This window comes from Orbicella faveolata, unplaced genomic scaffold (assembly GCF_042242905.1).
Source record: "Orbicella faveolata isolate gen_17 unplaced genomic scaffold, um_ofav_v1 contig_34, whole genome shotgun sequence".
In the NCBI taxonomy this organism is placed as follows: domain Eukaryota; kingdom Metazoa; phylum Cnidaria; class Anthozoa; order Scleractinia; family Merulinidae; genus Orbicella; species Orbicella faveolata.
In genome coordinates this window covers 32,423,692-32,449,082 of record NW_028301563.1, presented here as the reverse complement: position 1 = coordinate 32,449,082, position 25,391 = coordinate 32,423,692, and the positions used below count along the sequence as shown (strand labels likewise).

At 40.7% G+C, this 25,391-nt stretch overlaps 2 protein-coding genes across 2 annotated transcripts; both read right to left on the bottom strand.

Moving 5' to 3' along the window:
* LOC110045249 (uncharacterized) lies at positions 1 to 20,191 on the bottom strand. The gene is made up of 20 exons (XM_020750845.2): positions 20,148 to 20,191; positions 16,691 to 16,821; positions 15,777 to 16,010; positions 15,134 to 15,272; positions 14,022 to 14,093; positions 13,686 to 13,757; positions 12,871 to 12,942; positions 12,258 to 12,329; positions 11,418 to 11,489; positions 10,438 to 10,509; positions 9,944 to 10,015; positions 9,464 to 9,538; positions 8,734 to 8,817; positions 8,191 to 8,268; positions 7,339 to 7,413; positions 6,546 to 6,760; positions 5,273 to 5,398; positions 3,177 to 4,793; positions 2,128 to 2,860; positions 1 to 1,548 (listed from the first exon to the last, which is right to left on the bottom strand). The coding sequence occupies exons 2-20, from the start codon at positions 16,788 to 16,790 to the stop codon at positions 1,140 to 1,142; spliced, it is 4,389 nt and encodes a 1,462-aa protein (XP_020606504.2). The 5' UTR covers positions 16,791 to 16,821; positions 20,148 to 20,191; the 3' UTR covers positions 1 to 1,139.
* Positions 20,192 to 21,850: 1,659 nt separating this feature from the next.
* Positions 21,851 to 25,391, bottom strand: LOC149105808 (uncharacterized). The gene is made up of 3 exons (XM_089271913.1): positions 25,257 to 25,391; positions 23,454 to 23,590; positions 21,851 to 22,168 (listed from the first exon to the last, which is right to left on the bottom strand). The coding sequence occupies exons 1-3, from the start codon at positions 25,389 to 25,391 to the stop codon at positions 22,144 to 22,146; spliced, it is 297 nt and encodes a 98-aa protein (XP_089128039.1). The 3' UTR covers positions 21,851 to 22,143.

The window sequence follows — 25,391 nt, the reverse complement described above, 5'->3', positions numbered from 1 at the left end:
CGGTTTAATATGCACTTTTTATTTAATTCTTGCTTTAGTGTTTTACCAAAATTTACACAAACCTAATGGCTGTCTTAGCAAATAGTGGATATATATTTAAATAGTGGACGGAAATAGCGCAGTTTTTAATATCCGTTCCCTAAATTATGAAATGGTTGAATAAATTGAAATCAATCAAACTTCGTGATCTTCCTGGTTTCATGTTTTACAACTGAATTTTATCAAAATCCGTCTACCTGGGTCAAATAGCCTTAGCCAGGAGTCAACTGTGAATGTTGCTGAAATCTAAGCGATCGAAGCTTGATAAATACTGTTTAAAGTGATTATCTTATAAATAGGAAAGGTTAAATGAATAACAACCCCACCGTTACCATTCCACTTCGGTCTGGGTAGAAACAGACTAGACCTGTTTGTGGCTTCCCCTATAACTGAGGATGTCAAAAACAGTGAGAATCCGTGAGACGCTAACAGTCCAGTTATTCTTATTAACTAATAATAAAATTTCTGAATTGATCAGTCTCAAAGTTCTCTGTGACGCACGTTCTTGCCTTTTTACACTGCAGCCTGGGTTGCCTGGATGAACTTTTATTCATATAACTAAGTTCTGGAGATTATAAAAATTGTATTGGCTTATCCTTAATTACAATTGGTGGGTACACGGTTAAGTGTCGTGTTCGGCAAATCTACGTAAAATGAATCGAGTGCTTCCGACTCTGATTAGCCAATCAAAACGAGGCACGAGCAACCACGACTATCCCGAAGGTTGTGCACCTAAAGTGGCAACAACGAGTTGCGCATTCTTAGCAACTTGTCTCCTCTTCAAGGTCAGAAAATATTGGAAATGAGACCTCAACCGAGAAACGACACTCGCTGGTTCCCCACATTCTAATAGTTTCTAGTTTGGGTCTACAATGTAAACAAAAAGAACAACGATAAAAAATTGGGATTAAGACGCGTTATATTAGCATAATGGCATATGTACCAAACTAAAATCCTACAATTACTAGTCTACATCCACTGCTTCAACAGCTTATCCATTTTAGAGTTCAACTGAAAGCTAACAATGACTAAACAGTATTCTTAAATGTCGCCATCCACACTCAGCTCATTGAGGCTGCTGGGACGTGTGTTAGGTCATTCTAAAAAGCGCTTGTGAAAGTCTCGTTGTCTTGGTTAACTTCCGGTTCCGGTGCCGGTTCTTTGCCGAGGTGGCTGTAGGAATCGTTTTGTTCCATTTCCGATCCCTGTGTAGACTCGGTGTCTCGGCTGATGGAGTCAACTTGGTCAATTTCCGGTTCCGGTGTAGGTTCTTTGCTCTGGTGGGTGTTGGAGTCATTTTGGTCCATTTCTGATCCTTGCGTAGACTCAGTGTTTTCGCTAATGGAGTCATATTGGTCAACGTCCGGTTCCGGCGAAGCCTCTTGGCCTTGGCTATGGGAGTCATCTTGGTCCATATCCGGTTCCGGTGTAGACTCAATGTCTTGGCTGATGTCGTCATTTCCGTCTGGAAAGATGGCATCCTGGTCTTCTGTCGATGGCTGAGACCAACTGGGATTGGAAGAAAACAAAAAGACATAAGTTGAGCTCGCTGGAAAAGACGTAGGCAACGAAACCTGATACACCTACAATGCAAAGATATTTCTCGTCGACTTTCATTTAGTTTGTCTAGTTTGGGTGAGGGTAGTTATGAAAAGAACTCTGCCCTGTTTGCGAATCTAATCAAATTGAAGATGAATCTCACTTCCTTATGTATTGCAATAGATACTCTATTCTAAGAGATGAATTTAATTTGAACAAAAATAGCAAATATCGTTCCGACTTTTAAAAATTAATCTCCATTGCAAGCCATCGGGGATCAGCCATCGAACTTATGACTTCTGCAAATCATTATATTAATATTTAATTGGCAAAATTTATCTCATCTTGCTTTAATCTACGCAATATTCTTCTTTCAAATCAAACCAATGTAGCTTGATTGCTATATCATAACCTTGTTATATAATCATTACTGTTTTAGTTTTGGTTTGCAAAAGCTTTTGCGACACAGTGCGTATTTATGGTCGTGCAAATGAAGCTAGTTGTCGTTGTTGTTGTTGTGGCTGTTGTTGTTATTGTTGTTGTACTCACAGAGATTCGTCTAGCGGCTCGCCAAACAGCTCATAGAGCTCAGCCTCATCCATCTCCAGAGTTGATAAATCCGTTTGTACTTCTTGATCACACATCTCAACCGGGGGGACTTCTTCTTCTTCCTCCTCGTCTTCCTCGACTTGACCGTTCAATTTGGCGCCTTGTGCGAAGACTTCTCCTTCCTCCAAAGCGGCATTGTCAACTTGTGTTTGTTCTCCTTCATGTTCTTCAGGAATGACATCAATAGCCAAGTGGTCTTTTGTCGTAGGGTGAACGGCGCAGGTCTTTTCATCCTTCAAATGACTGGTAAACCTCCTGTTTGCTTTAGCAGCAAGATAACTGACACGGAATACATCTGCCTCGCTGTCCAATTCCGAAGGGTGAACAACGAACGCTTCGTTCTCTTTCGCTGCTGGGTGCATAGCCAGCATCGTATCCTTGTTTTCCGCAGGGCGAATAGCGAAAGCCTCGTCTTCTTTCGAATCAGGGTGAATGGCGCATGCCTCGTTCTCTTTGGCTGAAGGGTGATTTTCGAGCCTTTCGATAGAGAGCGAGAACATTTCCATTTGGCCATCTTCATTAACCATCTGCTCCTCGTCATCCACAAGCCCCCCATTGTCATCTTCTCGCAAATCGTTCACTGGTAGAAGCAGGTTCTGACAACAAGCGAAAGACCAGTGTGGATTTTTTATCCATTTCTTGAGGAAGCGAAGCAGGTATGATATGTACTCCACTGAAAACAAAACGCATAAGATATTCAATTTGCTGAATGGATTTCAATGTTAAGCGCAATTTTTCTTCCTATTCCTCCAAGTTGGCGTGAGTTTTTCATTAAACCCGAGTAAATGGATAACAAGGGGTTTCTTAACAAGCAAAAAAATTCAAAAAGATCACGATAACTGGTTCGTCGTCACATTTTGAAATCAAGACCTCGGCTAGCCTGAAATGTCAGTCATCTCCCGCCCTCAGCCTATTCCCCGGGCGAATAGCTAACGCTCGGTACTGGGCTGAAGGCGGGAGATGACCGACGTTTCAGGCTGCAATCTTACCAACAAGTTGGCCGATCACCAGAGTGTTTGCTCCAAGCACCGTTATCTTAAAGATGGCTGTGTCCATCAATGGGTCCTTTGACGGCTCTCGGTTCTCTGCAGGGATTCTACTCACAGTACCAATACCCAGGTTGACAAAAGTGACTGCAAGGGATGTCACCATCATCTTGTTCTCAAACGCATCTTGGATGGGAACCCTGAAGGCGAAGAGCATGCCGTACAGCCCAGCTAGGACACATGTAGCGCCCACATAAGCCCTGCTCTCCTGTCCAATTAGGATCAAGCCTGATGTAAGGGTGATCTTACGAGCCATTTCAATCAATTCCCAGTACCACGACTTGGTGCTGTAGTTCTCGTAAATAAAGCTCAGCCCGGTGACAAGTTCTTTGTAGGAGCTCGGTTTCAAATTCTTCAATGAGAAGTCTTCGCTTGTTGGCAACGTTGGATCTTCCTTGGAGGCGAGGATCATTCTTCGCTCTCTCCAGAGCACTGTGATTGAGAACGCTGGAAGGGCAATGATGTAAATAATGTTCAAATAAGCCCCAATCAGCAGCAGGTGATAGCGTGACCCGTGACACCGTATGCCGTAATCAGCTTTCAGGTAGTTGTCACACAAGGATTCTCCTTTGTCACGACAAAGTCGTCGACAGGCCAGTGGCAGGACATTGGCTGTTTTGGAACAAGTGCTCAGGTATGTCACAAACAAAAAGAAGAATAAATTCTTGTAGATCAGCTCTTTTGTGTGCGAGATCCGGTTGGATTTTTCCTCCTCAGTTAGGCTTCCACTCGCCGAGATCATCACATAGCGCACTCCAAAAATAAAGGCAAAGAACATGATTGCAAAAGCATTTAAGCCCATGCTGGCAAACAAGCTTCCGAATGCGTCCACGTGGAGGCTGGAGAACAAGCAGTGAAGTGGTGCAACCTGAAGAATGTTCAACTGGAGTAGTTCTGAATATCGCGAGATATCCTCCAGGACATCAGGCCATTTAACGAATGCGAACGCTTCCAACAGACCATAAGTGACCTGGTAGAACCCAATGATAATCTTAAGCCTGGCAAAGATGACATCTATCAAAGCGCGTCCTTGGGCCTTCTTCGTCTTCTTCCGGCTGTACCAAATCATAATGGCAATGATCACGAACACAAACCCAAAGAAGATTCCAAACTGTATTGCCATCCATCTCTTGGTCGGGCATTTGGTGCACGCTTGGAGCTGTTTGTAGTAACCAAACTGGCACATTCCGCACACAGGACCTTCGTAGCCTGGCTTACATGGGTTTTCAAGGGAGGCGACACCCCCCTGGCAAGACTCTTCTCTTGGGCATTTGGTGGCTTTTGGCATTTCGTATGTGAAGTCCCTGAAAGTGTTGTCAAAGGACGCTACAGGCTTCAGAAGATTGTGGGTAAAATTCTTGTAGCGTTCTTTGTGTGTCTCGTTTTGCCATTCCCACCAGTAGCCGGGTTTTAAATCCAAAAAGTCAGTTTTAGTACAGTCGAGCCCTTCATGCACGCCGCCACGTTCGCATTCCTCGCATTTGCCAAAGATGTGAGTGCGATGAAATCCTTCCAAGCAGGTACAAGCAATGAGTCCAGCTTGTTGATTGGTATTCGTTCCTGTAGTAAATTGACACAGTCAAGGTAAGCTAATGTAAGGGTAAAATCTTTATACAAGCTAAGAGGCCCATCAGGCCGGTGCTTATCTCAGTTTAAATAGCATATAGCGACCAGGAGTATTTCTACTCCGCCGTGGATGGGAGACTAGTCCATCGCAGGGTTACCCTAAAAGTCAAACGATTTACTTATTATATAATAGGTAAAATGACGGGTTCTTATGATCAATTGGAAAACAGGCGTATAGATTACGTCATTTACGTAATAAGGTTTATAAAAGAGATAGATTCGATGTTTCCCTGCGCCTGCTTAATAGATAATATTGAAGAGGTTTTTATACTATCGACATAATACGAACTCCTCGAATGCAAATCTAAAAGATATTTTGATGGATGAAAACATTGGTGTTCAGCTCTGAACAACTGAGCTGATAACAAAATCCTATTTTAACACCCAATAGCAATACAGTCTGGTACATTTACCTCGAGGACAAGCCCTGCAGTGTTTGTACCTCGTTCCTGGATAGATGTCTAATTTCACAAAAGCACCCAGTGGACATGGTAGACATTCCTGAGCAACATAGGCTGCGCTGTCAGAAAGAAAACCTCCTGCAAAGAAATTCCGCACAAATAATTTAATTCGACGTGACACACACCGACATCTCATCAACTGCAACTATGAAGTTTGAGGGGCATTTACCAGGCTCGCACTGCTGTTACATTGCGGTCACACTCGGTCGCAATGCGGTCGCACTGTGGTCGCAATCCGGTCGCAAAGCGGTCGCAATGGGGTCGTTCTGCGATCACACCGCGGTCACACAGCGTTCACACTGCGGTCACACTGCGATCACACTTCGATTGCGCTATGGTAAAACAGCGGGCAAACGCACTCCGCGCGTAATTAGCACTCGCTGCCAAAATTCCCGCTGAAATGTATAGTCTGTCAATCTTGCACTTTCCAGCCAAAACCTAAGGCACACAGTAAAATATTAAGCCTTTTAAGCCGAAGCATGCACGGAGAATTTAGTTGCTATTCACAAGCTTGACTGCTTTGTATTTTAATTCACCACCGTATGTTTTATAGCGTTTCCTTGCAGACTCCTTCCACATGGTCTGAAAGTTCGTAGAAGCGCTTAAAAGTAGACGATCCCACAAAAATTATTATGCCAGCATGAAAACGTGTGGGTACGCCTGACAAATGCCGTGTATGCGCAATTCAATACTCGGGGACACGATTCTGCCTTCAAGTGGCACTAGTCTACTGTATTGATGCCTACAGTGCTACGTAATAAAAGTTAAGAGAGCAAATTGTTGTGGAGCGTTTTCACCCACGTGTCCATCAGCCATGTAAATTATTGGAACAAAATCAAATGTTCACATAAGAAAAGAGTTCAATTTCTACAGGATTGGTTTGGGACATCAACATGGCCGTCATTTCATTGTTTTAGGACACTAATACGCATATATGGCTGGCGTGACGCCATGTGAAAACACTCTAATAAACGCGACTCCAACTTTCAGCCGGGTCCAATGTAAATAAGAGCATATATGTACCTAGCCGAAGTACAGGTGGTTTTATTTGGTGGCGAGTTCGCAAAACGTGGAGAGTTGGGACGAGGGAGAAAAAAGCGGGTCGCAAATTTTTCCCTCGCCCCAGACCTCCACATGCTATGCAATCCAAGATGGCGGCCTATATACTCCATAAGGGAATGCATGCTCTCCCAAAATACGCCTACCGTGCAAGCCATAAAGTTACCTGGAGGACATTTTTGGCATCCTCGACTTCCAAGTGAATACGTTCCTTCTGGACATGGCGATAACCTATAATGATGCGTGAGATTCTCCTCATCATATCTGTGCGAAGCCTGTTCGAATCCTAGCTCAAGGAAGGCAGTGACCATGCTTAATCTTGCTTTTTCGTAAATCTTTGCGGAGACACTGATTTCTTTTGTGGTGGAAGCGTTCGGATTCCTGGAATGAACAGATTTCATCAGTTAACAATTTCTTCCTTACGCAATGATTGGGAACTCCTAACTATGTTCAACAGACATTATGAGAATTTTAAATCCGTTAGCCATTGATTGCTACTGCTCACAACCCAAATACTCTGCGACTACGAATAGTCTCTAACTTTTGCGAAGTCAGTCGAGCAGGCAAGCACACGAGCGCGCGCGAAATTCATCTTGCACGCGTCGCGTCTCTTACTGCGAGGCGATTCTTGCGCGCGTTGGTATGTTGATCAACAAGACTGATCTTAAGAGAACTGTTTTAAAAGCAATTGCTTATCCTCCACCCCACCCCACCCCACCCCATACCCCCTTTTGTTGTCGTAAAATTGATTTCTACCCCTTTCACTCCAGCTCAGGCCAATTAAATCGGGGTTAGCTTCTAGTTTCTTCGTAAAATTTCAACACACTTCACAAGTAATACACTGCAAGTAATGGAAAAACTAACTGATTCACAGATTGGAAAAAGATTCACAAGTAAATCCTCCCAGTTGGATTAAAGCAAAATTTATAGAGACCTGTAGGAAGGATTTTTCTACTGACAGATATATTTTACAGAGATCTCGGCCGCTGGCAGTGTAGTATCGCAGGTAGCCAATGAGTTCATCGTTCATGACCCTGAAAAAGAAAACAAATTCCAAAGCAAGCTTGTAAGCATTGCGTCGTCACTAATCATAGAACTATCCTGACTAAGTAGAATTCTGCTGGTATGCTACTACGAATGCTGCGTGCTGATTGGCTGAGCTATTGTACACTACTGATATCAGCTACCGAGTGGGCATGGGCTTGACTGCGTCTACAAAATGGCGACGTTTTCTCGTTTCTCCGAAGTTTCCAGTGAAGATGTAGAAATACTACTGGATACTTCAATTCCAACCGCTCACCACCCTCACCGTTAAGCGAGTTAAAAACGCGGAAACTGTTGAATGAGCCAATGAGCGCACTTATACAACAGAAAGTGCAAATAACACGCGATTTCCGGCTCACGCTAAAGCGTGAAGTGTCTTGATACCAATTTGTTTTGGTATTTCGGAGGTGGTCGAAGTTCACCCGAAGCCCTTCGAAGATAGCCGAAGGTGATTTGACGCTTGACCGAAAATCACTCTAATCCTTCCGAAGTTCACGTATAACCCGAACATCCTCAATCATCTCCGACAGTCACTCGAACTCTTCCGAAGATTGCCAAGGATTGCTGAAGCTCACCCGAAGCTTGCCGAAGACAAGAAGACACGTTGTTGAAAGTTTTCGCGAATAAGTTTGGAAATTTGGAATATCAAGTACACAGCTGCAGCCTACCTAAGGAAACAACGTGTAGACAAAGACCTTAAATAGTACGTTTTTAATAGGAATAATCACCACACAGGAACTAGTAACTATATCAATGAGATAGCTCACAATTCATGAGAATCTGAAAGTTGAAGCCCGTGGAAAGAATAAAGATTAATTTCGGGAAGATTTGTCCGGATCATGTATCTGTTGAAAAGAACAAAGATGGTTGTCTTTTTAAATCAAAATTCGTGAGTAATCCGTATTTCAAAACTCGGGCAACTCCTCAACCTTCTGCCCTGCGATTTTTATGTGGGAACAAGGATAACCACCCTGGAATCAATCAGAATATTGCTTTTTATCAGCGCATGTCACTGGAGGCACAATGGCATCACGATTCGCACGCTCGACTCTGGATCGAGCGGTCTGGGTTCGAGCTCTGGCCGGGGACACTCAACTCTCACAGTGCCTGTCTATACCCAGGTGTCTAAATGGGTACTGGCAAATGTAATGCTGGGGGGTAACCCTGCATTGACCTAACATCCCATCCAGGGGTGAGTAGAAATACTCCTAGTTACTTAGAGTTACAGAAACCGGAATAAGCTCTGACTGTATGAGCCACTGGCCTGGCGAAGATCGACTTCATGCATTCACATGCATCTAGAGACTTACATTATTAATCCTTCCGGTGGTAGGTCATCACCAAAACCAATTGCGTCTCTTTCAACTTCTCCAACCTCATTGTCGTTTAACACTCTGAAATATACAGGCGACATCACATGAACAACAGTGGCAACTTTGGAGTTTTCATTTGCCTCAGTTTCAAACCGAGTCCAGATGGTAAACCACACAAAAGAAAATGTGTAGTGTCTGATTGAATGGAAGTGAGAATGTGACTTTGTCTGCAAAAAGGTTTTACCCCAATATTTGTTTAGAAAGAGCGGGAAACATTACCAGGAACTTCTTTACTGTCAGGTTTTCACCCTGCATTTCAAAGAAAATGCTAAGAGCATCTACTAAAGAGATTTTCATAAATCTTAGGCGCGGCTAACTCGGGATTTGAGGCGACAAAAAAAATACAAATGGTAGCTAGAATTCTTAATTAAATAAAAATTGAACACTTTCGAGAGAGGATTGGAGAGGTAATCCCCTCTATATACATATATGGGCGTTATTCTCAAGGTAATCCTTCTGAGGATATTTTTAGATACGGTATGCATTTCTCTCGCGGAAAATGCTGCCACGCGCTCGTTGCGTGGACGACTACAGATCATATCTTGGGATACTTGGGTACATTTCACCCGTTCTTTTTATTCCACTTAAGTAGTTGAACAAAAAATAATACTAAATATACTACCAGGCCTTGAATATGAATATATTTAATGTTGTGGTTGCTACTCACAAGATTTCAAGTTTCTGGCGATTGTGTACGAAGGCAAATGAAGGAATAATACCTATGTAGTTGTTACTAAGTAATCTAAAATGAATAACATAAAACGAGATTACTCAAAAACATTAAACATTAGTTAACGTATCTCTCATTTAATGGTCAAATTTCAGCTACATAAAGAGCTCGAACAATTTTCATGGACGTCATAGATGGTGAACTCGAAAACGGCGATTTAAACTTGTTGGCAAGTTTCAGTTCTTCGTCTCTCACAGAAACAAAAGAGTAGGACTGGGTCGAGATGCCCCAGGGCTCGTTCTTTGGTCATGCGCAGTGCCACGGACGAGGCAGACATCTTATCGTTCAATCTTCGTTTGTCTTCTTACCATCTTGGGCTTTAAGCTAATATTTTAGAACTGATTTTTAGATCAGTTTCTAATGACCTTAAAAGTTCATTAGAAACCAATTAATTTGTAAAAAAAATCAAAAACTTACAGGTATTTCAGATTCCTGGCACTGCTAAATGTGTAGTTTGTTATAACTTGAATCCGATTGTGCTGCAAAAATCTACAAATTTAATTTAATTTTCTCGTCTAGTTCCACTTGAAACACTATTTGAAATGGTGACACTTGAAGCACCATTTCAAAACAACATACAGTACATTTTGCATTGCAACCACTCGGACGCCAGTAAGTTTGGACATGTTCAAAATGATTTCTCTTGGGGTGGACTATTCCACACCGTAAGGAAATCCGCCCCTTCCCTCCCCTCCCTTATTCATGGCCGAAGCTTGAAGATAAGTCACAGGACCAAACATTTTCGCCCGCTCCCTTCCTTACTAGGGCATGTAAGGACTCACTTTCCCCCTCTCTCCTGGAGAAAGAAGAAAGACAAACCTCCAAAGAACTGATTTTAAAAGAAGTACGTCCTGTTCAAAGAAAGTCAAAAACTTGCTATTTGCAAGTATATGTTTTTTCCTGATACTTACAGATATTCCAGTTTCTCCACACAGCAAAACAAAGTGTCGGTTAAGTTGTCGATTTGGTTATACGAAAGATCTCTATAAAATTTGAAGATAAATATGAGTTGAAGTTTTGAAGCTCCTGATTTGTTTTAAAAGGACAGATAAGTAATGGCAGGTGATTTAGGAAGTTTTATAAGCTATCGGCGCAACTGGAACATCAAAGACTTCCTTGTAATTTTTACTTCCTCGCACGGCGCAACTGACAACCAATTTCTGTGACGTGGACCTGCTGTTAAATTATATCTTCCTACCATTTTATTTCATTGTCTTTAACGTCATCGCCATCGTTATCGTCATCATCATGGTTACGTCGTCGTCATCGTCATTGTTTCGTCATCGTCGTGGTTATCGTTATCGTTATCATCGTTGTCATCGTTATCGTTATCATCGTTATCGTTATCGTTATCATCGTTATCATTATCAGCGTTACCGTTATCATCGTTATCGTTATCGTCATTATCATCGTCATCGTTATCAACGTTATCGTTATCATTGTTATCATTATCAGCGTTACCGTTATCATCGTTATCGTTATCGTCGTTATCATCGTCATCGTTACCAACGTTATCGTTATCATTGTTATCATTATCAGCGTTACCGTTATCATCGTTATCGTTATCATCGTTATCATTATCAGCCTTACCGTTATCATCGTTATCGTTATCATCACTTTCATCGTTATCGTTATCATCGTTATCGTTATCATCGTTATCATCGTGATCATCGTTATCGTTATCAGCGTTATCATCGTTATCGTTATCATTGTTATCGTTATCAGCGTTACCGTTATCATCGTTATTGTCAACATCGTTATGGTTATCAACGTCATCGTTATCGTTATCAGCGATATTCTTACCGTTATCTCCGTCGCTATTGTTTTTAAAAGTGAGTTTTAAAACTTTTGAATGCAACGGTAGCTCACTTTAACTGGAAATGTAACCTACAGGTATTCCACATTTGTTAGGTTCATGAACAAGTTAGGGTGTGGCTTTTTCATCTTGTTATGAGACAGCGACCTAAAAGGAAGGTAGAACGGTATTAGTAACGTGAATTTCTCCTTATACCAATGCATTGTCAAGTAAAAAGTTGATGAGGATAAAGAATATAGTCCATTAGGGGATGTGGTCTTGATATACCAGCAAATTCTCGTAACATTTACTACAGAAAAGTGATATTTTGAATTTAGGAGAATTTGGAAAGGAAGTATAGCTCTGAAACTTTAAGATTTGCTGATCCTTTGGAAATAGGTTGTTCTTTAAATTTCTTTGATGATCAAAGAAAAAACATCACGGGTGACGTAAGATAGAATATTCACCCAAAGCTTTACACAGTAAAGGCCTGGCGAAACGGAGGAAGCTGGTTGAAACAGGTTTAAGTTTGCGTCCTCTTTCGCTTCCATTTCATCAGGACTTGCTTGCTTTCGTGTTGACGTGCGATGACTTGCGTTTTCTGTCAGGGCAATATTTTCACCTCTTGGCGGGCCAACAGGCAGAACAATTGGACAGGTAGTAAAAAGCTACGAGGATAATTTAGGGTTGAGACAGATTACAGTGTCTTTCCTACGTGCGGCTCGAAAGAAAGACACCGTAATCTGTCTCAACCTTAAATATCTTCGTAGCTTCTTGCTACCTGTCCACTTTGCTGTTTTCTCCCTACAAAACTATTATTACTTTAAGAGTTTTCTTCTGTTGCAATATATGGAAAACAATGATATCAACATTTATATTTGTAAACCTAACGGACTAACGTAACTTTCGAGAGCCACTATAAAGATGTGTACATACAGGTAAGTTAAATCTGAAAGAGCGGAAAAGACATCAGCATGGATGTCTTCGATATTGTTTGAGCTCAGATTTCTGCAAAAGAAAAGAGAAAATGGTGCCAAAATATAAACAATAATTGCTTAACAGAAAAGTCCTAGAATAACCTAGAACAATTTTCGAGAGTGCTGGTATAATCTAACTGAGAGAAAGGATGGATGCTTGGAAGGAACATTGGCGGCAGACAACTTTTAAACCCAAGGCCCTAAATATAATTGATCAAGAGATGGTTAAAACAAGTTAACATACATACTGTGAATTTCATGAAGAAATTAAAAGAGAGATTGAAATGTAGGAACTATGGTTGTGGAACAAAAATGGTTCTTCAGCAGACATGTCTTGAGGAGGAAACATATTTACAAATGGCTGCCACCGTTTTTCTCAGTATTAGAATAGAAAGGAGAAGTCCTTCTTTCGATTTGCTAATTTGTGAAGGCGGCAATTTTAAAGGGTAATTTTAAACTAGCAATAGAAATTTCAGTGGAAGCGTTTATTTCGTCGTAATATGCAAGCCTGACCAAACGTGTGAAAGTACTTTTTTCCCTTCAGGAAAGTCTTTGAATTTCGGTTTACTCACAGACTATTTAGCTGTGGTACACTTGAAAATAACTTCACGGGTATCTCTGAGATATCGTTCAAAGACAAATCCCTGAGCGTGGATAAAATAACAGAGAAATTTAAATCTCAGCACGACATTTTACATTTATTACTTACATCTTGCAAGAAATTAATTTATGCAGAAGTCATTAAGTTAATTTCTAATTAATTACAATATCATACTAATTCTAATTAAAATATACCATGAGTTGTTAGCATATGCAATAGAAAAAATTCGAGGAAAGAAGTGTTACTCTTCCTTTTGCAATGTTTCAAGCGGATTAGTGAGGATTATTAGTCAATTCTCGGAACTTATAATAAAGAAATATAGGAAAATCAGTGAGGAGATTTTGGAGGTTAAGCTTAATACCAACACTTAAAGAAGTGAAGTTAGCAGATTGTATAGCTTACAAGCCATTTCAGTGGCAGATCTAGGGGAGGGGCCTGGGGGCCCAGGCCTCTCCCGCCCCCTTCTTTTGGATGAAAAAAGGAGAAGTCACAGAAGGAAGAAAAGCCGGCAGGGCAAGCAAAACAACCCTCCCCCCCCCCCCCCACCCCTCTTTCCCCCTTAGCTCAAGGTCTGGATCCGTCACTGATTTTCATGAGCTGAACAAGAGTGTAAAAATGAGTTCACTAATAGATCGTTTTAAAACAAATCTTCACTGTCATCCGCTTTTACAACTAAGCCCAGCATTCTTTTAAATGCGTAAGCCTTGATGTAGCAGAATATTTAAGATAAGTAACCATCTGTAAGGGAATTCTAAGCAGCTTTCCTTTACAATTAGTTCAACTCACAATTGTTGCAATTTTTTCAGGTGAGAAAACAAATCCTTGTGAAGTCTTTGAATGTTGCTTGATACCAAAAACCTGGCAAAAATTAACAGTAACATTCAGAAACGTTGTGAAAATGTATAGGTTCCTTACAGAAATATGTATTGCTGGACAGAGGACAGACAGACAGACAGGTACGCAGAAATCAGGAAAGACAGACAGATAAATGGACACAAGATAATTGACTTATACGCTGAACGCCTAATTCCCTTTTCGAGACGCGCCCGCGGGGAATCATGGTATTACCATGATTCCCGGTCAGAAATGTCAGAAAAATGTCAGAAATTTTCAAAGACTTACAGATGTTTTACATTACTGAATCTCCAGAACATGTCAACAGGAAGATTGTCCAAGTTACTTCTGGTCAGGTACCTGCATGCGAAAGAGAGTTTCTTAAACCCCAAAAGAGAGCATTTCTTACATCGAAGAGCAACAAAGCTCATCTTTTAGTTCTTAGGAACAATATTGCGTCCTCCATTAAGCCTCACAGGCGAATGGAAAAGGGATATTATTCGAAAATTTCTTACGGGGAATTTTCGTTTCATTTGATTTTCCTCCTGAATTTCCGGGATTTCCGTTAAATGGTTTTCATTTCGGAAATTTTACAGTTTTCGGATTTTGCGGAACCTTTTCAAGGAAATTTCCGTACTATTTGTCTGTGTTTCGAAAGTTCCGGAATTGAATTTTCGGTTGAATGGAAAGCACCCTTGATGTCAGCTTAATGATCAAACAATTTTAATTGTTAAAACTTGTTAGTAATTCACATTGTCATATTTAGAAAGTTTTCAAAACCCAGTCACCACGCGTTAGAATAAGCGCCTAAAATGTTTTGTGCACAAAGTCTTTCCACATAACCCATCTATTTTTTGAAATGTAAAGGTTCATCTCATAACTAAAAAAGCTTTTTGAACGAAAATAATCCCCGGAACAAGCCATTTAGAGGCCATATTTAGGGGTTTTTGTAACACGGGATATTAAGGTAAAAAACTAACGGGATGCAGAATAATTGGGGGGGAAATTAATGGATGTGGGAAATCTAGATCAGATAAAATGAGATATCGAGTGGGAAAATCGTTAAGTTTTGCAATTGAAATTAACGAGATAAGGGATATTTCGGCCAAAAATTGACGGAATGTGGGATAATAAGACCACGCCCCCCCCTTCCTCCTCGGCCCCTCACCTGATGGAGCCTCCATGTGATGATAAATCTCGTTGTGAACATTCAGGGAGGTAGCTAGAATTTTTCAAAGGGGGGATCACACTGTGTCGAAGTGATGGTACTCACCAAATGTACTCACCACCTGTTGTAGGTTGTTTGCTCACAAAAGGCTTACAAAATGGGGGGGTCATGGGCACCCCAGGACCCCCCTAGCTACGCTCTTGACATTTAATACTAGAACAAAAATTCTTACAAGACATCAACAATTGTTGGAGCGCAGTTCATGATGACTCGAGGTAATTTCACATCACTGCATGACAAAGTATTTCCCCATTGAGAATAATCATCAGAATACCACTCTCCGTCGCCTTGGGAACATTGTGGTCCACAATCTGTACCAGTAGAAAAAATTAAAATGTCTGATATAAAATTATTCTTTAACCTTTGTACGACACGTCGTAAATTCTGCAACATGCCCTGTGAGTGAATGATCTGCTTGAAACAACGATCTCAAAATTTCTCTTGTAATCTTTACCAATAGAAACAAACCTGGTTAATAAATAAATAGATTAGTTAACTAGTTTATCACTTAATTTAATATTATTTTATTTATTTTAATCTATTTATTCATTACTATAATAGAGAAAAATAGTTATGACGCAAGTCAAACTTCAAAGATTGAAATAGAGATGCCAGACCGTGCACAATCTTTTGTTTTCCACTCATACACTATGCTTGAATTATGTAACCAAAACTGTTCTTATGGTTACTGGCTCACCTATTCAGTAATCTGAGCAATGTCAACACCAAAAACCAAACAAAAACTATAGCAAAGAACTTTGTTGGGCTTCATAGTCATTCTACTCTATTAACTATGTTTAAGTACCCATTCTTACCAGCGAATTTGACTGAGAACTCTTTCTTGTCCTTCCCAAACTGGTTCTTTGCCTCGCAAACGTACTTTCCTTCTTTGTTTAGGTGGATAGTTAAGACATCTGACGCACTGGCCATCACGCTGGAGTTCCACATCGCTTTTGTTTGTATGGGCGGGGTGCCAGTTGCTGAACATGATATTTTGTAACCTTTTAACACCCGCACCGTAGAAAATGGTACCTTAACCTTGGCTGGAACTATATTGAAAAAAAAAAACAGTTTAGAAACTATGAAACTGAACGATAAATTTTGTTTAAACAAATGTTCATTTCCTGGTAATATCCCCGCTAGATACTGAGCATAAGGATTACTTTTGACTATCAAAGGACGCTTTTCCATTCAACCAAAAAGCGCAGTTTATTTCCGGAAATTTCCAGTGGCGAATGGAACAGCATTTTCTGGAATTTCCGGGAAAGAGGACAACCCTGCGAGGTAAACCGAAGTTTTGGGAAATTTCTTGCCTGGAATTTGCGTTCCATTTGGCTCTCCTCCAGGAATTCTGGGAATTTCCGGTTAAATGGTTCGCTTCTCGAAAAGTCGGCAGCTTCCGAATTTTCTGGAAAATTTCCTTACCATTCGTCCACGTTTCGAAAATTTCGGAATTTTTGGTGGAGTACGAAGCCCCCATGTAGCCTTATGCTCCACTCACAGGAAGAAGATGAAGAGTGAGTGAAAAAGCGCCCGTACACTTAAATTAATAACGTTATTTACTTAAACTTGGCTTCCGTAGTTCCAAGTTACAGGTTTATTCTCACAGTCTTGACCATTCATGCTCCCAACCTCATTTTTCGTTGTTCCAAAACAGTTAATGCATTTTTCGAGTTTTGTTTGCCGCAAAAGCATCATTATCAATTACCGTAGAAGAAGTTTCTCTCACCATTTGCAGCAAGGCCTCTGTCCCTTTTATCCCACATAAATATACATAGAACGACAAGCAGCATTTTCACGGTAAAGAAGTGTTCTGCCGGCATGATCATAGAACTGCTGCACTTCCACTTTAGAACAGTTCTGCAGAAAGATAAATACGATTACCTATCAAAAAACACACCTGTCATCATTTACTACTTATGATCGCTCAATGTCTTAAGACTGATCAAGACCAGGAGCTATAAAATTTCATTGCAAAAACCAACATTCCCAAATTCCGATTCGATCAGGATTATTGTCAAGCACTTTATCATGAGCCTCTGGCTTGGGTGATTGCGCAAGCACTCCCTGTGTTTGACATTAAATTTGCATTTCCATTTTTTTTTTTTTTTTTTTTTTACATTGGTATACGGGGCTCCAAAAAAAAAAATCGTCGTCCGGCCTTCCGGGACGAGTACTTGCCCAATGGGCAAGGAATCAGGCAAGTCGTCTCCCATCTTAAGCAATAAAACAGCAAATTAAGATTTTCCCAGGGCAAGCAAAATTTGAGAGCCACTTGTCCCAAGGGCAAGCTGGATTTCAAATTTTTTTCGAGTCCTGCTATTGTCTGGAAGCTTCCCGGCTCCAACTGAATAGTCCCTTGTTACAAAGTCTGTCACTTTTCCCAATGGAAGGGTAGATTCGACAACCACTGCTGACACCAGGTTTTATTTCGTCGGTCATAGAAACAACACACGACACTACTCAGACACACAAAGCCTCTTGTATTCATCCTTTACGATTTTAAGAGGTTTGCCTTCAAACAACGCCTGTTGTTACATACAGCATTGGGCGACTGATTGCTCCTTGGTCTCCAGGGAGACTCCCATTTGAAAAGGTCAGGATTGCTGATCAGAAAATTTGAATTAATTCCTGAAGAGGACCAATCTTGTCGTGGCTCTAGTTTTATTTGATCCCTAAAAGATACGACTTTAGAACGGACATGGTAGGGTATTTTTTTATTATTTTTTAGAGTGCAACCCTAAAAGATACCTTGATGGCTGAAAAGCAGTGGCGTTTTGTCCTCAATACCCTAAGTGAGACCAAAATCCTTGATTTATACCCTAACGGAGACGAAGAGTATCCCCGACCTCTTCACATGGGAGCTCCCCGCTGGGACTTGGTTATGACATGAATCTTGACAAATTGCTCGCTTCAAGTCAAGTCATCTTTGGAAACATTGCTGATGCAGGTGATTGAAACACTGCTGATGCTCGCTTCATGCAGATTTATGCAAATCACACACTACAGATTCGAACTTCACGGTTTTATATCTGCCAGATAACCAACGAGAATTGTTCCTCTACTCACACACCATACAGCTGCTGTGCCGGGTTATTGAAATTTCGTGAAGTTGGAATTTTAAATTCAACGGCAAAAGCATCCCGGGCAATGCCTTATTTAAAGATATTTTCTTAACAATGTTTACCAATTTCCACGAAAGCTATTTTACAAAGGATGTTATAACATATCGTTTTGCGCGAAAACGTTGTGGTTGTTCTGGAAAAGGACGGGCGCATCAGCAATGTTCCCAAGTCCTTTTTGTTTTGTTTGCTATCATTCGATGTCTCTTCACTATAGGCCTCGTCCACGCTATGCAAGAGAAATTTGAAAAGGCAGCTTTATTTCTACGGTTAGGCGTACCGTCCACACTAATCCGTTCCGAAAACGGAGCCTTTCGAAAACATTCTTCAAACCGGAGGAATTTATAAACGCCGGCTTTCCGCTTTCGTGTGGACGAAAAACATTTCGAAAACAGAGCTTTTTGAAAATGATCACGTGACGATAATCAAGTGATTTTCCTGCCCGAGTTTACTTCAAACACAAATCAAAAACGACCGGTGATTCTTGGGGCGTTTTTAAATTTCTCTAGCGTAGTGTGGACGGAAAACGTTTGATGCGTTTCCAGAGTGAAACCTCCGTTTTCAAATTCCTCCGGCGCAGTGTGGGCGAGGCTTTAGACTACGTTTTGTCGCAAAACGTTAGTACCAAATATACGATTCTTTCAACCGAAGCCCTTTTATTTTTCGTGCGACAGCAGAAATAAACCGAACGGCGAATATATTTAATTTATCTTTAGTTAAGTGACTCGCTGAACATCTGTTACCAGTGAAATAAAAAGTCAACGGGAAGCTATCCTATCACTGAATTATCGTCTGGATTATGAAAAAATGAATATAAAAAAAGAGTTGTGAGAAAAAAAGACTTGGGACCGAAGACATAGGTTCGGAACGTCAGGAAAGCGAAATTTGCGGCTTCATTTTTACCTCAGTTAATCGTAAGTTCCAAAAAATGAATCGTGATAATTCCTTCTTTCTCGCTAATTTTAACGCAATAAGTATAAAATGTGCAAACTTCTGTCTTCACTTTCGGTTTAAGAAATCATTTCTGTCGACTTGTTGGCAACGATTTCTACTCAGCAACGTCAACGGCACCATCTAGCTATTTCTGCCAAATCTTTAAAGTTTAAGAAGTAGCTTGGATTTCTCTTCTAGGATGTAAAAGTAATCTTGAGTTGCAAACAAGTCGGCTGTTGTCATTTTGTGTGAGTTAAAGACCATTGCTTGGACAATAAACAATTTTTACCCAATCAGGTCAAGAGTTTGCCGAGGGTAAGTTATAATTTTGTTCCATATGTTTCTAAATAGTCCAAAGGGAGCATTAATTTTGTCGCTACTTGCAAATGAATAGAAAAACCTCTGTAGATCGTAAAAATTCCTGAGAGTTTCTGCCTGTTGAACCGAGAAAAAAAGAAGAACCAACAGTTTTAAAAAAGCGAGGAAACCAATTCAGCTTTTCTTAACTTAAGCGATAAATTTTGTCCTTTGTCTTCTGTCTGCAATTAAACTGAACAATTTACCGACTCCCGCAGATGTGAAACTATGAATAATACCTAAATAGGTCTGCATGAGTGCATTCTAAATGACCGTTTTAACGATTTTTTTAACGTTTGAATCCATTATTTTGTGTCGTGAGAAGCCGCTTGCAACGAATTAAAATTGCTTTATGTCAGAATAAAAAAAACAGCTGTAAACATCAGATTACGAACATTCAAAACTCGAGAAAAAAAAAGGTAGGTTTTCAAAAATGTGTTTCTTTTGCTAAAAACTGCTCGCTTTCGTCTACTTAATTTTGAAGACCAGATATAAACGTATCATTAATTTCAAGATCAAGTCAACTATTGACAAAATTTCACAACAGCACAGTACTTTCTTAGATTTAGTGTGCCAATATTTTGTCTTCGATTCATTTTCATTCTCTGCAAAACACAGCTTGTGAATTGTAGTCGCGGAATATTTTTGTTGGACTGAAATTATTAGCAAACAATCTCTTTTCCTCTCTTTTTACATTTAACCGAAAAGCAGAAAAATAATTGTTGATCATTTTGTCGTGAAAAAAGAGTGCAAAAGTAGAACAAACTTCCTTACCTCAGATTCTTCACCACTCGTTTTTCGAAGCTTCACGAAGAGACAAACTTGTGATTCGTTTCTGGACCATGTGACTTTTAGCTAACCAATGAAATGTCAATATTTTTGACATGCATCAATCAAATAAACCTTTTGCTTAGAGGGTATTTCTTCAATTTCTTGATTTCTCCAAACGACTCGTTGCCCCAAAAATTAATTTAGAAATCTCTTACTGAGCATTTTATGAGTAATCTAGTCAGCCCCCTCTGTCACCAGGCCGAATTTAACAGCAAATTTGAAAAGACAGCCGGACACTTTTTTGCATGGCTTTCGTCCTCAGCTTTTATTGTTTGAATCAACTTAAGTTGGGATTTTTGAGCCTACTATGTTTGCTTAAAATATTTGTTTTTTTCGGTTTAAGTGGCATGCCTTTGAACTATCTAAGTGTAGCTAGCCGCATTTACCACTATAAAGATACAACATTCAACAACAATATTTTCAATGCATAAGCAAAGTCAAACACCTTGAGGCCACTCTCTACATTATTTAACAAAGAGCTTTGAAAATACGCGAAATACGCGTTCTGGTTCATGCTATGGTTACAGAAGACTGACTCAAGTTTTTTTCCATTTTCGGAGTACCATTGGACGGTTTAATGCATTCTCGTCCCCAGAGCCCATGATCCTGGCCTGCGACAGTGACCGAGAGCTCTGGCCGGACCCGATTTTCTGAGCATGCGCAGAGTATTCGGTTCGTATTCTCAGCCAATCAGATTTGCCAGATTTGACGGAAAGTCCGTGAATCGCGGACTTCCGTTGTTAGACCAGCCCAGAGCTTTCGATCCCTGCCGCAGGCCAGAAGAATCGTGGGCTCTGGGGACGAGAATGGGTTTAATGTGGTTAACTCTACCCCAGTTTATGTCCACTTGCTTATTTACGCATGCGCTGTAACACGTTTTCCAACTTTATCAACTGGTTATGAAAAACATCTGCCATCGTGAAAAATGTTGACGTCACAAGTGGAGCCCTGACTCGTTTGGTAGTCAAAGAGTTAAGGACATTTCTATATTTGGGGCTATTATGACATCTCCGGTAGGCGCATGCGCTTGGGACTAGAAATAGTGTCTAATTAGGAGAGGTATTTGCCCGGGGTATTTGCTTGCGAAGGGTGAATGTAACCTGGTCCATCACTAAGGCCCCATCCACACAATACGCTGGAGAAATTTGAAAACGCAGCTTTATTTCTACGGTTAGGCCTACCTACCTTTTCGAAAACGCTATTCAAACCAGAGGAATTTGAAAACGCCAGCTTTGCGTTTTAGCGTGGACGGAAGATATTTTGAAAATGGAGTTTTTCGAAAACGATGACGCGACAATCTTCTTATTTCCCTGTCCATGTTTTCCTCAAACACAAATCCAAAATGATCGGTAATTGTTGCGGTAATTTCTCCACTGTCGTATGCACGGAAAAACATTTGCTGTATTTTCAGAGTGAAACCTCCGTTTTCAAATTTCTCCGACGTAGTGTGGACGGTAATCATTTAATTTGATGCGTTTTCAGAGTAAAACCTCCGTTTTCAAATTCCTGCGGCATTGTTTGGACGGTGCCTGAGTCTCCATTTTTGCAAAGTGCTCGTTCGCGGAGGTTCAACCGGCTGTACTCAAGATTCCGCATCGAAATCTGAAGAACAGAGTTCAACTAATGAATAAGGACAACGGACTTGATGAAATATTAAGAAAAACAGATTTTATTTCATGTGACTTTGTAACTAATTCATGACACGAGACTTTCAAAAATTTGCATTGAGCAAACTTCGTGTTACAATGTTTTTAACATTGAATTTGCTGTGAGAACATCTAGAACTTAATTTATATGTGCCGTGATTTTCGCTTTACTAAATTACACATAAATATGAAAAGAGTTTTGTGCTAACGCTATTCCGATTTTGTTTTCTTGAATCTTAGAAAGTTAAATGTAATTGTAAATGCGACTTCGGTTCGCTGTGTTCCTGAACTTCTTAAGCCTCCACACACGTGTATACTCTGCAATATCAATGACAAATTGAATATGATCATTTTCAGAATTTCAACTTTCTAATGCTCCATCAGATGAAGGATAAGTCATTATGTATTAAACAAAAGTACGACGAGACAAAGATTGACTAACGGACAAGGTTTTCTTTGGTTCATCCTCGATACAACACCCTGTGAAACTCCCCCGGTAGCAACCTCGTTCCCAGGGTCTTTTCCCCGGCTTGGGCCCAAGCTAGGGAAAAGACCCTGGGAACGAGGTTGCCCCGGTAGGAGGAGTCCCATATAAAAAGGACGGGGGAGCTCGGAGGAAATTTACTAAGATCCTGTTTTGTGGGCGTGACTTAAATTTTTTTTCACCCCAAAGAAGTATCAATTGTAAAACAACACATTATCTGACACTCACTTTTTTCGGCTCAATGCCATAAAAGGTACCTCGAAAGTTCCTGCTTTGGACTTTTTGAGGCTGAAAAACCTAAGAGGGACCGAAACTGCTTTTTAAACCCCTAAAAGGTACGACGACCACTCCCGTTCGTTAATTATGGTAGTTCCAGCTCCCCCCACCCCTTCCAGGTAAAACTCACCAATGACGCTTAATAATGAAAACAAAGAATTGAAACAAAAAAAAAGACCAGGGAAACAATTACTGCAAAACAAAGAAAAATCTGGAAGTTTTGACACCATGCCAAGGTTTAACTCGTTCTTTGGGACCAAACAAAAAGAATAATAAGGCAATCAAAAGATGAGGTTCTGTATGAAATTCGTTACCTTACCGACACTATTGACACATTTAACCATCCACCTTTCGAAGAATCCGGGCCAGGATTTAGCTAACTTTTCTCACCGAAGACGGCATTAAACATTTACGAATAGGGATTTCTATTTCCAAAAAGCATATCAGATTGTAAAAGTGAAAAACATGACACATTTTGTGTCCCCTAGCTTCTAATTTGGCGCCAAAAATGGGCCGTCCGCGTCCGGCAGCTCGCTTGTAGTTCGTCGAGTGTCGCCAGGTTGGATAGCAGTTGTGTTACTCGGAACAAGATATGTTGTTCCTCGTCAGATTAAACCCAGAATTCTCATGTTAAGCATTAGAAAAGGTCAAAGCAACTTTAGCATTGTCTTTATTTTTGTTAGCTGCAAAGAAAAACACTATTATCGTGTCGTATCGGTAAGACAGCTCTGTTTTGTCTGCCACTCGTACTGCGGCCGCAGTGGCCGTATGCAAAGTGTGCAAGCTATGAAAACATGTCAAAGATAACTAACATTTTTTTTTATTTTTTATTTTAATACTTACGGCGACGAGAAGCTGCCCTTATTTTCACATTTCCGCATAGTGCCAGTATATGGGTTGCCTTTTCTACAACACTTCCCGTTGTTGTTTCCGCAACCTGTTCCTCCCGGAGCGACACAGCTTCGAGTCTGGAGATAGTCCTGATCAAAGGAAATCACCAAAGGTCAATCCACTTAAGAGAGGGCTCGTTTTCAAGTAAAGAAGAAACCCTCGTGTAAAAACCTATATTTTTTTAGTCTGGTAAATAGGTTCTTGTATTTTGTGGTAGTTGTTGGCAATTTAGGCTAAGGAGGTTCTTAAATTAGGTTCTTAATTTCTATGAAGGAGATGTAGTTGTTGATTACTAGAAATACTAAATGAACTTGGGTTTGGTCTTTGAATATAGAGTATTTATTCAAAACCGCATTATGTATTTTCTTGTAATATAAATTTGCCATCTCAACGTTACACTTCTTGGTTAAATTGTTTATCATCATTTTTAACTGTAACCCACATAAAAGAACCCGCTTATCTTGCTTGGCTAAACAGGTTTTTAGATTTTTCGGTATTAAAATGGCAAATTTCTGCCAGCGGGTTTCTTAAACCACTAGGTTCTCACACGCGGAATTTTCATGCGAGAGAACGGTAAAGAGTCGGTGCGCAGTATGGGGCGAGTGAGATTGAGAAGCGCAAGATTGGGGAGCAAGGTGTGATGGGAAGTTCCTTTCTCTCTTTCTCCCTACACAATTCACCTTACACTCAAACCTCGCTCCGTGCTGCGCGCTATTTAAAGACGACTGGGGACAAGTCAGCTCCAGGCCACGCTGGCTTAGAGGACTTTAGAGCAGAAAAACGTACTGCGCATCTTTCTGCGCATCCCTAGCCCCACTTGCGGGCTCAGGTCATTAGGGAGTTTAAGAAAACCAAGACGGCAACGGCAGCGGGAACGTCGCTAAACAAAAGGTTTAATGAGCAGAACAATGGCTGTGCACGTGCGTTATAATTCTTGGTACATTTCTTTGCAGTCCTCTGCAAAATAAGAACGTGAAATGACCAAATTCTGCGTTGTCTGGAGAACGTGAACCACGGGGGCTAATTCTTTTTATTTTTATTTCAAATGTTTCGCCCTGTCCGAGGTTCAATTTCGTGATAGTTTTGACGCTAAGAAACAAAGGAAAATGAATTTAGATAGTGTATCGCGAAATTCGTTGGTAGCAGAGAATGGGCTCAGGTAATAATGAAGGCTGCAATGTTGGAAAGAACAAAGGACAGTAATAAGGTACGCGAGGATATCACTAAGTTGATTTATTTATACTTGGCCACTCATGATTTTTTTCGACATTTCCCTGTTAAGAAAAAAAAGTCTCTCCCTGTCTGCTGAGAGGCTTCTTGCTTATATATTCAGTGATGTGCTTATGTGGATGCAATATGTAACGAGGGTTTGCGGAAAAAATGTGTCTTCGCACCGAACTTGCTATACACCGTGGAGAAGTAAGCAGTTCGAAAACCTCATTTAGGTTTATTTTTGCGAAAAAACTTGATTCCCCTAGAAAACATTGCACCGGCTTTCCATTGGTGGCGTGAAAATGTTGCTGTTTACCGGGAAAATTGGGAAAGCAACCAAGAGTATAAAGTTCGTTCCCGCCATTTTATCAAACTTGAAGCCTACTGCGCCGCCAAAACTCGCGCATGCTTAATACATTTTTCCGCTCTGAACGTACAGACGGCTTTGGGAATCAGAATGCCTCCGCAACCGTCACGCAACGATTCTTCCCGTTATTAGCGTGTCACGCAAGGCTCTCTTGTTATAGTGAGTTAGCCACTAACCTCAAAAAAGCGTTCTGCAGCTGGGTCCCTGTAATGAGGTTTTTGGACCCTGTATTTTGGTCTAGACAATCTGTAAGCCTCTGCTGTCAGCACAAAACAGCTGATAAAGACGAAAGCGACAATCACCTTGAACAT

Coding starts and splice junctions, on each gene's coding strand:
- LOC149105808 (XM_089271913.1), bottom strand. CDS start 25,391: ATGTTCAAGGTGATTGTCGCTTTCGTCTTTATCAGCTGTTTTGTGCTG. Junction 23,591..25,256: donor CTGCAGAACGCTTTTTTGAG/GTTAGTGGCTAA, acceptor TCCTTTGATCAG/GACTATCTCCAGACTCGAAG. Junction 22,169..23,453: donor AAGGGCAGCTTCTCGTCGCC/GTAAGTATTAAA, acceptor TTGATATTGCAG/AGTATACACGTGTGTGGAGG.
- LOC110045249 (XM_020750845.2), bottom strand. CDS start 16,790: ATGATCATGCCGGCAGAACACTTCTTTACCGTGAAAATGCTGCTTGTC. Junction 7,414..8,190: donor CTTTCAGATTCTCATGAATT/GTGAGCTATCTC, acceptor TTTCTTTTTCAG/GGTCATGAACGATGAACTCA. Junction 2,861..3,176: donor GGTGATCGGCCAACTTGTTG/GTAAGATTGCAG, acceptor TTTTGTTTTCAG/TGGAGTACATATCATACCTG.